General features: G+C 44.3%; 2 protein-coding genes across 6 annotated transcripts in view; one reads left to right on the top strand and one right to left on the bottom strand.

Annotated features, from left to right (window-relative positions):
• focad (focadhesin) overlaps positions 1 to 8,935 on the bottom strand; it is a 20,367-nt gene extending 11,432 nt beyond the window's left edge. Inside the window, exons 1-7 of the mRNA XM_076148388.1 lie at positions 8,859 to 8,935; positions 3,940 to 4,011; positions 3,706 to 3,780; positions 3,278 to 3,432; positions 3,066 to 3,164; positions 945 to 1,046; positions 313 to 523 (exon numbers count right to left, since the gene is read on the bottom strand). Coding sequence (XP_076004503.1) covers positions 313 to 523; positions 945 to 1,046; positions 3,066 to 3,164; positions 3,278 to 3,432; positions 3,706 to 3,780; positions 3,940 to 3,993 — 696 coding nt within the window. The 5' untranslated portion in view covers positions 3,994 to 4,011; positions 8,859 to 8,935. The remainder of the gene's footprint in view (positions 1 to 312; positions 524 to 944; positions 1,047 to 3,065; positions 3,165 to 3,277; positions 3,433 to 3,705; positions 3,781 to 3,939; positions 4,012 to 8,858) is intronic.
• The window catches only part of mllt3 (MLLT3 super elongation complex subunit), a 22,260-nt gene continuing 15,252 nt past the window's right edge, over positions 6,450 to 13,457 (top strand). Inside the window, exons 1-2 of one of the 5 annotated variants that reach the window (XM_076148604.1) lie at positions 6,450 to 6,513; positions 11,295 to 11,475. In XM_076148604.1, the coding sequence (XP_076004719.1) occupies positions 11,379 to 11,475 (97 nt within the window). In that variant the 5' untranslated portion in view covers positions 6,450 to 6,513; positions 11,295 to 11,378. Of the gene's footprint in view, positions 6,514 to 7,951; positions 8,197 to 8,263; positions 8,329 to 9,964; positions 10,283 to 11,294; positions 11,476 to 13,457 lie in introns of those variants that run through there. The other 4 variants (XM_076148551.1, XM_076148689.1, XM_076148402.1 and 1 more) reach the window with 4 other exon arrangements.

The raw sequence follows: 13,457 nt of genomic DNA, 5'->3' as shown, positions 1-13,457 counted from the left end.
TATCGGATATTTTCTGGTGTTTCTGATCAGGTATTCAAATATCTAATACAATGTAACAATGTTAAGATTCAAAACTAGTATAACTGCAGCTTTCAATATGTCCAGCAGATGGCAGCATTCCATCAATATTGTAAGCCTACAGGCCAATGGCACAAATGAACTACATGTGTTGCGCATTGTAAAAATAAAAGACATTTAGACTTTAGACACTTAAGAGTCACTTAGAGTCAAAATACAGCAGCGTGTGCATAAATATGATTGTATTTTTGTAGGACTAATATATGGGCAGTAACCACACCCCCCTCATGTTACCTGCATGTGTGGAACCAGCTCACAGAGGCAGTGAAGCAGGCTGTCGGATACTGCGAGGGTCTTCTCCTGGTCCTTCTGGGGGTCTGGGTGGACCGGCAGCAGCACCCGGAGGAGGCTGTGGCGGAGGACGGCGTGCTGGCTTTGCCTCTGAGGTTCACAGTACAAGAAACGCAGGAACGGAGCCAACATGGTGATGTAGGCAGCCTCATTTCTGCATGATCGTGGGAATGAACACATCCAGAGATCCAAAATTACTATTCTGAAGCAAAGATGCCGAATTACAACGACAAACTTCTACGCAGTGAAATGCTTCTCCCTTGTAGAGGTTCTGTTGTATATTGTTTACACAAAGCAGGCACACCTCCACCAAGGCTGAGTATTCCTTTATTTGTAGCCTTTGTCCTTTATTTATGAAATTCAACAAAATGTAACAATAAGTGGGTTGTGATTTTAAAAGCGTTTTCACGACCGTCGAACTCTGATCTCTGCTGACAGGGGTTTGACTTATGGAGCGGCCAGATGGTTTGGAACCCCCATGTGATGCAGCAGGGTGTGGTCTGGTGCTGAGTTCAGGGTCTAGTGATGATGGCTGTGTGGTTGTGGAGGTGAGTATGGGGGGCAGGGGGACTTACCTGTCAGCAGCCTGATGAATGAAGTCATCAATCCCCAGCAGCAGTTCGGGCCAGCAGTCCACGCGGTTCTCCAGGGCCGTGATGTACGGGTGAGGGCTGCTCCTGCAACGCAACACAGAGCAACACACACATAAGCTACATGCGACAGCAACGCCGATACTACGGTAACTCAAATGTATGATAACAGAACGCTAGAGGGCGCCAAAGCCCACACAGTGCTGCTTCAAAACAAGTTCAACAAGAAGGTTGTTCCTAAAACAAACATCCGGTTAAATATGTATAGACTCCATTACTCTCCAAGCCAATTGGAATTTGTCAACCTGTCACGCCAGACAAAACACTGATGTCAAATCCAAGGTGAGGTCATACAGGTCAATCAGGCAGCACCATCAGCCCCGCTGAGGCAGCGCTTCTAATCAATCGTCCCCTTCTCCAAGTGTATGAAGGAAGCTAATGGACGGAGTGTGTCTGATCGCGAAAGAGCCCGCGGCATGGGTCAGACGTGGATCAGACAAAAGCTCAACCCCCACCACTCAGACACACACACACACACACCCATCCATCAGCCCCTCGCACCATTACCGACTCTTCAGCCGGCAGACAAAGCAAGAGGCAGGAAGCAAAGCAACCTTCCTCCTCGTTCAAGTTCACTGCTTCATCTGCGAAACATGACACCGAAATCTGAGGAGAAGTGTGAAGCTGTGTTTCCATTGCCAGCAGTGCCGGCCCAACATCTGCCACAACAGCTGCTGCAGGCCCCCGTGATGGTCAGGGGGCCCCGTGGTATTTCAATTAGGAAAAAATATTGAATAGTATTGAATTGTTTACTTCTCAACCTTAATTTTATTTCATATATTGGATTTTATTGCATGATCGTCTGTGATTTTGCAAGTATCAGCATTAACCATAGAGTCCAGGTCCGAATGGAATGAGGAAAGAATTTCGATTCTATGACTTGTGTTACAAAAGTAATCAGCCAAAACATAAATGTGGTTATTGCAGCGGCATCATCGGACTGACCGGTACCAAAGGTTAATGGGTTTGACCCTGATCCAGAACTGGCTGCACACTTTCCTCTCTCTCCTTCAAGAGACAAACACAACCAGAATCAAAGAAAAAGAGGGGGCGCAGTAAGCAAACTACAGCGCTCCAAATAGACTAACACCACGTAAGTAATGAGCAGGAGTGCTGGCCGGAGCACCGAACCTTCCCGATCCCGCTGAGTGCTGGAGTTTACCGGTGTCTCAGTGGCAGATTGCACGGGGCAGCGGCAAGCAGACGGTCAACAATGGGCACCAGTGTGCATCCTCCATTAATCCTGCAGCATTTACAGTCGCACAGCAGTGCCAGGGCCCCGCGACCAATGGCTGGCCGGACTGCCGGGCCAACGGCGCCGCCCTGCTGCCCTCCGTGCATTCATCGGCACACCAGGGAAGTTCAGGCCAGCAGACAGGCACAGACGGGCCGAGACACACGACAGAAACCAAAGACAGACAGAGAAAGAAAAGAGAGGAGAGAGAGAGAGCGTAAGGAGAGAGCGAGGGAGAGAGAGTGAGGGGGAGGAGGGTAAAGGAGGAGGAGGGAGGGAAGAGCAAGGAGGAAAGAGAAGAAAGAGAAAAAGACAGCAGCTCAGTGAATTTATCCCCCACTGTAACTGATTAAAGAGGCCTAGGGATCTTGGCAGAGGTGCAGATCAAAGCCTGCAGGAGGAAGAGGAGGAGGAGGAGGAGGAGGATGAGGGCGAGCCGAAACCTCACAATGCCATTACTCTGAAAAATATTGTGATTTCGATTTGATCTGCATTATGGCAAACATATAACGTAGCTACTTTGTTTGAGGCAGAAAAACTCCCTCTGACATCTCACTAATGTTTATTTAGCGACAAATAACTGTAATCAGTCCAAAATGACACAAACTTTCTTCAAAACTTGAGCATCACAGCATTTTAACATATTAATGTTTGTCTCTCCACTGACATCTAGTGGCATTCACAGCTAATAACAACAGTTCCCAGAATTCCATGCTAAAGGTAACCATGGCAGTGAGGTGATGTCACTCATCACTTGTAAAATATGTTAAACAGCTTAATGCAGGTGGATGTTTGTGGCGTGTGTGACCGACCTGATAGAGTACGGACAGCTGAAGGTGGCGTCTGGCTCTCTTTTGTCGGCCTGCATCTGAAGCAGACGACTGATGACATTAATCAGTCCGCCCACATTCCTGTAAACAGCGAAAACACAAAAAATGGGCAATGATCAAGGACAAAGATTGTGAGGAAGATACCAGATACCTGATTTGTTGAGTGACGTGCATGCTAACGCTGTTCTCTGTACCTGGCAGAGGGCAGGAGGTTGAGGACGCTGTTGAGCACGAACTGCAGGTCTGCATGGCCCTGATCCACCAGCAGCACCACAGCGTCGCAGCAGGCCGAACGCACGGCAGCACAGGCGCTGCAGCACTGTTCCCACAGAGCGTCCAACACTGGGCCCTAACGCAAAGAAGCTTGGCGTGTTAGTATGGAGTTTACATCTACGTTTGAAGAATTTTCCTTTTTGTAGGTGAGCCAGAGGAGAACTCATGTGATTGGTCAATCGGTTTCTGTACATAAAGCTGAAAAATGTCTAAACTTTGTAGGAGTGTGTGTATCTCCTCTTCACCAATCACAAAAACGAAATTACCCCCGGTTCACCTACAAAAAAAAACACAGGCAGTGGCCTGTAGCTTTGCAGAGGGAATTCTGGGAAAGCAACGGGGATCTCACCTGAGCTGAGGTTTGGCCGATTTGTCCTTTTGATCCTTTCTCTTTCAGCACAGCAGCAACAAGGTTTCTCACCGCCTACAAACAACAAATTTAACATGAAATAGATTGAAAATAAAGAACAGCGTGAAAAAACATGAAATACAAACCACATTTGAAACTAAAAAATAACGGAGAATACTGTATGTGTGAGTGATAATCCTCCATTAAGCAGCAGAAACCACCTGGACGACTCACCTGTGCCTGGATGACGGCGCTCGGAAAGTCAAAACGCGTCTTTAGACCGTCCATCGCCTCTAAGAGTCAAACCTGAGAGCAGAAGGGAAGAGAGCTTATTAGATAATAATCATGCCTCTAACAAATTCCAAAACTACACTTCCCCTCCACTTCAACTCATGTGGGGAAGACCTGCTTGGGTCAAGGACACTACTAAGAGGGACTAACTGAGATCTATTGCCACATCCTGGACCTAGAACATGGGCCGCCAGGGAGGCTGAGCTCAAACTCCAACTAGACACGGACTAGTGGGACGAAGTCATACGCAAACTACACACTGTCTCGTCCTGTGCTCGTCTCATTCTCATCCAGTTTTCCAAATCAAGATTGTCTGAAATATACACAGACGTAGTGGACAAATGGGATAGATGTCCGAATCTACACTGTAACCCAAGTTGCACGTTTCTTCTCAACACAATTACTGGTCTGGTTACTTCAACACAATGTCTATATTGGAAACGCAGGTTCAACCCTCTCCTCATATTGCTATCTTTGGAACCCCACCCGACTCACGTCAACTTAACACTGCGCAAAAAGAAAAGATCATTTTCACCTCTGCTTGCTAGACGCCGCCTCCCTTTATTTCACCATAGCTGAGGGGCTGATGTGTTTTCTTAAACTCAGAAATCAAGTACACTACGTATGAGGGGTCACCCTGGTAAGCTCTATCAGAAATGGAAACCATTTATTTCCTATTTCACAGATCTCCAGGCCATGCCAGACCAAAAAAAAACCTGGAAACCTGAACACCAAACAGTTTCTTTAGGCAGGCGGGCCAGGATGGGGATGTGTAAACGTGGGGTTTTGTGACTGGGGTGGGTCAGGTCTCTGGGTGGGATTTCTTCCCTTTTTGTTTTTCTCCTCCTTCTCCCTCCCTCCTTGTGTCTCTTTTTCTCCCACCACAGCCAGGATGCGATCTGTAGCTGCCTGCACTGCTGTTTGATGTCATCCTCTAAAAACTGTACCTATGAGATCATCGAACCAACAACACTGATGTAATCCAGGACTCCACGTCCACGCACCTGTTACACAACCTTTTGACGGCCGTGGCTTTCTGCTGTTGCCCTGTCTGTCACCCTATTGTTTCAATTTACTTGATCATTAGATTCCCTTTTTTGCCTCATGATCTGTTTTCCTCTCAATCTACAACCTACTTTCTTTTCTCTGTCTCTCTTTTCCCCCCATTTCTGTTCTGATCAAAAACCATCCCCAAAATGTCCCATGACTGTATGCGCACTGCTATGTCAAATGCTTTCTTTTAATAAAAATATACATTAAAAAAAAAGATTTCAATTCAAACAATAATGTTTGAACTTTTCTGGATGGAGCTCTGTAGCTATTGAAGATACATTCTTTACTGAATCAGCTCCATCACAGCTGATGATGGCGGCAGCTGCATGTTTGTAGCTCAGCTAGACACTCGGCTAGGCCTGGACAAATAAAGATCCTACCTGAAGATCCTACTGGTCCAGATCCTACTGATCCAGATCCAATGGTAGTGAGTGATTTGTTTTGAAGGCTGCTGCAACATCCTCAGTCTCTGCTACCAACTAGTGGTATGCTGGTGTTGATGCAGACAAGCAGTCCGAATGGTTGTCTATGGCCCAAACGTTTTAATAACATTTTAAGTTTTTCATTGATTTCTGACGCGTAAAAGCTGAAGTATTTGTGATTAGGATTTTTTCGTCTGCGCTTAAATTGAACGTTAGGTGCTGAAACAGGACCATGCCTGACAGCTGCTGTTCAGCGCCTCCATATTGTTATTCCAAATTAGACAACCTAAGAGCGTGTGTGTGTGTGTGATGTATAGTGTGACCTGTGAATAATTTAAAGCTGAATTATGTCAGGGCTGCTGGCCAATACTTGGAGCAGACGTGGCCGCTCGTCTTTCTCAGGTGAATCCCTGAATGCCTCCAAGCAGTGCCGATCCCTGGAACGTTTCCCATCATAAACCAAGCTGTGACCCATTAGCACATAATGAGAAATATCTTCATTGTTCTTACTTCTCGGTTAGCAAAAATCCAATTTCCATAACATTTACGGGCCTGCAAAACCGCGGAGAAACAATGAGAATCTGAAATAAAATGTCTTTGGGTTTGTGTTTTGGGGATTTTTCACAATTTTCCAAAACATTTACTCAAACAGCACAATAAAACACGGAAAATCTGATAGCACAGAGCTTTTCCATTGAAAGATTCAGAATATTTTCCATAATTTTTATAGACGGACTGCAAAAAAAATAAAACAAGGTAAAATAGAATCATTTAAAATAAATATTAATAGTCAATAACATAAAAAATATATCAACAATATTTCCCTTCTTTCATGCTTGTAATTTGATGTTTCCGACTTCTTTAGAGACAGTCAGTGTAAACCGATCTATCAGTGAACACAGGCAACATGAGAGACAATGTGACCCCCACCCAGCCACCCAACCCACCCATCCCCCCTGTGCTGTTATCGAAGCGATAAGCTGCCTGCTGAGCTCTGCTGTACGCTCACATCCAACGTTCATCTCAACACTCACACCAGCAGGTAAGAAGTCAGTGCGTTTATCCTCCACCTGACCGCAAACTTCATCTCATTTTGTGACTGACATCAGCAGCTGACAATCGTCACAACAACAAACTAAAACAACCAAACTGATCAAAGGTTTTACATTTGAGACAAAAACACATAAATATGTCTGGGCTTTTTGGAAATTCCATTTCGATTCCATGTTTTCCAAGTGACCTTTTATCGATTCTGTTCGGAAATTATGCAACTGTTTTGACTGAAGTACATAGGAACAGACTGTACATTTACTTAGCACAGTCACAGGTCTACATGATTTCACTGTACTCTGACTTCTCCTCGTTTGAGAACGGGAATTATAAAGACGTGATTAAAACAATACTTCAGTTTGCGTTTTGACTTGATGCCTACAATTGTTTGTTTGAATGTTAATGATTGCTCAAAAAGCCTGGAGTGGATTTTGCTGAGGCGTGGTCAGAGGGAGGAGCCACCTGAATGCAAATGTCTGTTTTGAAATTATGAAATTATTATGTTGTTTTGTTGCAAGAGTAAGAGTTTGAGTTACATGAACAAATTCAAGGCAAAGTTGAAATGTTCCAAAAATAAACATGACGTCTTTATTCTTGGAACTCGCACTGATACAGCGATTACAGAATGTACGATGAGACATGGTCACTGACAAGCCATTGGTGACCATGTCTCATTACCGCAACATCCAGGCTCATCGCTTGGGAGTGAAAGATTTGATCGTGATTCTCTAACTAATATTTGTTTTGTCTGTATATTTATGCAAACCATTCTATTCCATTAATCATAGTATAGACAACTGAGTACAGAGTATAGAGTGTAAGTAAAGATTGTGATTGTTACCTTACACAGCCAGAAGGTCCTGGGCTCAAACCCAGAGACCCAGTCCATTCTGTGTGAAGTAATGAAAGAAATGTTATCATTTGGTCTTGTTGGGCCTTTGCGTAGGTATGAGTAGTCTAATGTCTGAGTGGTGGGCTGGACACCAAAGCGTTCCTGTGTTTTCCAACGCATTTTTTTCCTTGCAGCTGAAGCTGCTGTGTCTGCATTAGCGACACAAGAGAGGACAAAGCACAAACACCAGTGAGCCTGCGGCGCTTTAGAAACCACACGACTGAGGCTTTACACAGCTGCACACACACACACACAGTTACACCACGCTGAGCACAAACATGTCATTTTATTCAACAAAACTATTTTTTGAAAATCTACTCAAGCTTGTTAACTATATTATTATTTCTATATAAATTGGAAGTATTTTAACATATAGAAGTTACATATATGAAGTTTGTTATACATATGATGGCATGTACTGTATATTGTACATGTATATATTTTAAAATATTTAAACTGTAATTCAAACATTAAAGTTGTAAAACTTTTTAGTGTAAATATATCCATTTATTTTTTTAAATAATACATTTTCTATTTAAGTGTGTGTGTGTGAGGCGCTTAATGGCACATGAGGGCAGTGAGCAGATCACTGGGGGTAATTTTGGAGATAATAAAGTAAATATTGAACTTGTGGGTCCACAGTGCAACATTTAGCTGAACTGTTTGTTCCGTTGGGCTCGAAGCTTCAGCAACGTGGACGATGAGGCAAGACGCTTCTTTATCAGACGCTCCTGGTTTGGTGAACTACTCCTTTAATGATTGGATCCTGGCTGATGTAATCTGGTTAGTTGATGTTTCTCTGCATGTTCATTATCTGATCCGTCAGACCACAAACGCCACGTTAGTTGTCTTGACTAATGACACAGAAGTAAGAAGAGCGAGTGAGGGAATCCTGAGGTCCAAACTTCACAAACAGTTGAGTAACCTCGTTAAACTGGTTACATTTGTGAGTTTTTATCTCCAGAGTGACAACAGATTATAGATTCTGCAATAAAAGTTTTGCTACATATCTGACCCATGTTGATGCCTGAGAGCAGCAAAATCATACAATACATGAGTGACGCGATCAATATGCACATTTTGATTAAATCTGCTTCATCACCGCCAGCACAAAAGCACAGAGGCTGAGAGTGAGTTTGATCCAGATCACCGACAAGCGTAATAGATTGTGGCAAATTATGAAGGTCTAATACGAGCTGAAGTGGTACAACATGAGCAGCTTATCAATGTCAATCATTGGCAGCATCAATATTTGTGAGCCCAATAAACAAACAGGTTAGCAAACAAAGTTAGCTGATGTGGCTAACAGCTACAAGCTAGCAAGCGATCCAGCAGGCTGAGCGTTATAAAGCACATGTATGATACGCCTTATAGCAACGTGATCAATAACTGATCATACGATCGCTATTACAAGTCATAAAGGTTACACTTCGGTTAAACTTTACCTCCTTCACCCGGCTGCAGAGGCGCACATGCAACTACGGTGCGCCCCGAGGGTCAAACCGGAGTAGACAGACGCGCCTTCGCGATAGATAGATAGATAGAACTTATAAGAGGATAAAAACACTTTAATGAATTGAAACGCCACATGAATTGTGTATTTTAAGAAAATTCGGGAAATAAAACCTAAATGTATATCTGCAGCCAGAACATTCTTCTGAGAATCCCAACATTCACGTTTGGCTCCCTCCAGTCGCTAGTACGTAAACTCCTCAAAAAAGACAAACGTGTTGCATTTACCGGTTTTCCCACGGGCCTTGAAGGCAGCATAATCACTGGACGTTTTCCACCAGTTGATTGGAACCCTGCCTTATCTGCTATGCCCTCATTGGCTCTCCCCATTTCGTGCTGTCTGCTGCACACTCAGCTGCGCGTGCGCGTTACCCCTACCAACGTCAAACTAGGCGAGGGAAGCTAGTTGACAAGCGGAAATAGGACGGTTTTGCTTTCAGCATAAAATAATCAAGCCCAAGAAAACGAGAAACTAAAATGTTTGTTGTAGCATTTTTATTTGTTGAGCTTTTAAACAGCATTTACTTTTACTTTTAACACATAAGTACATTTTGTGTCACAAATAATTTCAATACTTAATGGGTTTATTTTTAATTTTGCTCAATGTTTCTAACGGGCAGAACCGTACTTGCAACCGTTTACTTGCAACTAACTAATTTTAAAATTGCTTTGAGGCACTTTATCTACGACTGGTTTCAAAACGTGTCTTTCCAACATTTCTGTGGTCTGTTCACTACAGACCACAGAATTCCAGATTTCTGGTGTTCACTACAAGATAAAGCGTTTTTGGCCTGATTCCATCCTTCCAACAATCAATTACAAAGAAAATGGATTCGGCCTCAGCCAGTCTGGTGTTTGGAAAGCTGTACTCTTGACAAGTTAAACTATAATAGTAATTCGATGAGTTTCTTATTCCCCTTGTGTTGAGGTTGCACATGTCCGCGTATCTAAGCAACGTTGAACAGAAGCATCATATAGGGGCATATAGTGTTTCTTATGAATATGTCTGTGTCGTTTTTATTTCAGGCTATTTAATGGTGAACGTCATCATTAAAATGCATTAACTTCTACTTGACGTTTTTGTTTTTTGGAATTTCCTAATGAAAGCCATAAGGCGCTGCCAGATACAAAAGATGACGTCACATCGGCTGGTTCGTCGTGATGGCGTTATTCTGAAAATCCGTGACGGAAATCGTTGCGTTGTCGACTGAACTTGACGCCAGCTGAGCCTTTGAAAGTGTGTGTGTGACTTCAGTATGTTAGAGACCATGTCCGCCGTCACACACACTCTGTGCGCACCTGAAACTCGTTCTCCATGAAATAACAGCAACGCGGGGCCGAGAGGATGGCCGGCTCGGTGAGTAAACAGTGGGGTTCGGCTGCAGGCCTGCCCGGTGATGCAGCGTGTGTCTGGGGCTTTAGTTGTTTGTCACGCTGGAGCAGCAGCGGCGGCGGCAGCAGCAGCTAGCTAGAGCCGAGTGGACAAAGTGTAACACTAAACTGAATTAAAAAACGAGCAGATTGTATTCAAATCTGACTTAAGGCGGACACTGCGCTCCCTGCGGTGCTTTATTCGGATAAAAACCTGCGATTTAAACCATGCGCATTTAATATCACGCAAGTCCGTTAAATGTCAACTTTCTTAAGTTTTTCTGTCATTCTTTCTGCGCTTTGCCTCTGTGCATCTTTGAACGCCACGCTAGCAAGCAGCGGGACTCGCCTCACATCAGCAGCAGCAGCGGCGGAAAATGCGATATTTAGCGCGTCTAAGTTGGAATTGTCTATTAGAAGTTTGCTATTGGAGGAAAAAAAGTGTTAAGTCATGGTCTTCCAGGTGCGCAGTGGGACTGGCTGGGGCCCCAAGCTAAGAGGGCCCCCAATATCCACACACACAATATGACACTCGGAGGGTTTACAGTAGAATTGATCAGGATAAACGTGTAATTTAAGATTCTGCATGCGATGGACCATGTAGGTGAGGAAGAAATTAACAAAAGGTAATACTGTGTCCGTTTTTCAGAAACATTTCACCAAGGTTTTGCGTACTAACAGCGTTTATTCCACCCCCCCCCCCTCCATGTTTCAAATATAGAGGTGAGCTACAACAACATGCAGAAAGTAAACAAGTTCTATGAAAATTCTAAATTTGGATGTCTTTATGGTCAGGGTTTCCAATCGAGTTTTGCCATTAGATTAAAGTGAAAACATTATTTACTCTTAGGTATTAAGTGATGAAGAACATAAATGACATTATTGACGACATTAAAGCAACAGTGGAGGTTTAACAGATTGTCATGACTTTTGTGAGAATCCCATCTGAGCTTGGTTACGTTGTATGGCGTTCTGACTCGGTGTTATTCCGTCCTTAGGGTGCTGTTCAGGTGAAACTAGAACTTGGTCATCGTGCTCAGGTGAGAAAGAAACCCACAGTGGAAGGCTTCACACACGACTGGATGGTGTTTGTCCGAGGGCCGGAGCACAGCAACATTCAGCACTTTGTTGAGAAAGTCGTGTTTCACCTGCACGAAAGTTTCCCCAAACCAAAAAGAGGTAAGGAAGCTTCACATTAGCATCGTTTCTTCAGCTGGGGCTTAGTGACAAGATAATGTCCTCATGAGTGTTGGACGCTGGTTTAAGAATTTCAACTTGTTGATATTTGCCTACTGGCTGTGTTTCGGGCAGTCCAACAGAATTCAGTGTTTTCATTTCCGAAATCCTGAAGACGTCCATGTTTCTTCATTTGGCTACAAACGGCCAACAAAGCAAATTAGTTTTTTTGATTCACCTAAACACAATTAACGAATTAAATGTTGGGCTGTGTTCTGACTGGAAACCTCTGCGGCCTTTGAAAAGTTCAGGATTTTAGCACTTTGTCCCCGTATAAAAACACACGGTCGTAGAGAACTTTGCAGGCTCTAGAGCAGGGGTGGGGAACCTTTTTCCTATCGCGGACCATTTTGATCGCTTCGAAATTGGCGCTGCGATCTGTCGGGGGGGATCATAAACAAAGTATATTATTTATATGATGTCATCGAAAGAGTGTCTCGTGGGCTGGATCAAACGGCCTTGCGGGCCGTATACGGCTTGCGGGCCGGAGGTTTCCCACCCCTGCTCTAGAATGATCTCCCCTGTGATGTTCTCACATGAGACTTATGGAAGATTCAGTGTTCCCCCACCGGGCTTCACGCTATCGCCTCCAAATCACATTTATCACAAGGTAGGGGTTCGGGAAAAGGATGCGGTCTGGGGAATCAAAGACCTGTCTGCTGCTTTGAGGCCTCCGTATCAGGAGATAATAGCGTTGATTTATGGGATGCCCACAGCGTTTTGGGAAAATGAATCCAGGATCAGCTTTCCATCACACAGATGCATGTCTTTCAGATCTTTTGACGGCTTTGAAGTTCTGTGATTCCAGGTCAGAGGTGATGAAGTTGTACTTTCAGCTGCATCAGAACTTTTTGTTTTCACACCTCGTGCAAATTCGCATTGCGGATTTGGGTCAAACCAGCCCGTCACACGCCGCAGTCCCCGATCCACAAGATTTCTGTCAGACGTAAGGGTGCATTGATGTTACATTAGATTACATTACGGTCATTTAGCAGACGCTTTTATCCAAAGCGACTTCCAATAAGTGCGTTCAATGATGTGTCGTAATGCAGGGATTTCTTAGGTGGCGTTTAACTGCGTCGATCTACAACCTTAAAACTGATTATTTGTGGCAAAATGAAAAAGAATGAAGATTGTTGGACACTGATTTAATTTTTTTTCTCACCTCACCTTTGCTTAACTAAATAAAGTTTTCTGTTGCAGCTGCATTGGTCCTAATCAGTGTAAAGTTTAGTGGCCCCCTGTAGGCAGTGTGATCCCCCTTGTTGTTGGCCCCTGTACGTGTCCCCCTGTGTGCCTGCTGCCAGTATTGATCGAAACGCTGCATCCCGTGTTACCTTCACATGATGGGTTGTAGCTGTTTATCGATGGGAGGCTCTCCTTCCTCTTCCGTGTGTTGGTGTCGAGAAGCGGCGTTCCTCCACTCCTGCAGTCCGCCGCGACACTCGGAGATGCTGCCAGACGCGCGTCAAGATTAATGACGGATCAGTCGGTAAAGCTGCCACCGTGCTTCATTATTACCATGCGGTTAACGGGCCGGCGTTAAGACGTTGCTATGGAGACAGTCAAATGGCAATGCCGTTCCAACAAATGGAGGTAAAGGAGCTGTTTGGAAGGAGCGGAGGGGGAGCTGTTTTGGCAGGAGGCAGCGATGGCTCACGCTGCTTAAGCACCTCATTTGGTGCCTCGGCAGCCATTTAATCGCCATGGCGATGGCGTCTTTGTCACTTTTATGGGAAGATTTAGGCAGCGTAATGGATAGAGACGGGTCGGCAGTGAAACATGCAGTGTTTCCTGCTTAAACCTGCAGGTCGCATTTTGTGAAAAAATGCCCAAAATAGCATTTTAGTTGCGACTCAAGATGTCCAAAAATGTAAATGGATATAGGGCTCATACCTCTGCCAAGGCCAAATGTGCCACGCTGA

This window comes from Genypterus blacodes, unplaced genomic scaffold, assembly GCF_046128005.1.
Source record: "Genypterus blacodes isolate CSIRO-AG114 ecotype Tasmania unplaced genomic scaffold, CSIRO-AGI_Gbla_v1 ptg000002l_1, whole genome shotgun sequence".
Taxonomy (NCBI): domain Eukaryota; kingdom Metazoa; phylum Chordata; class Actinopteri; order Ophidiiformes; family Ophidiidae; genus Genypterus; species Genypterus blacodes.
The sequence above is the reverse complement of the archived record's forward strand: the minus strand, read 5'-3'. Positions and strand labels throughout refer to the sequence as shown.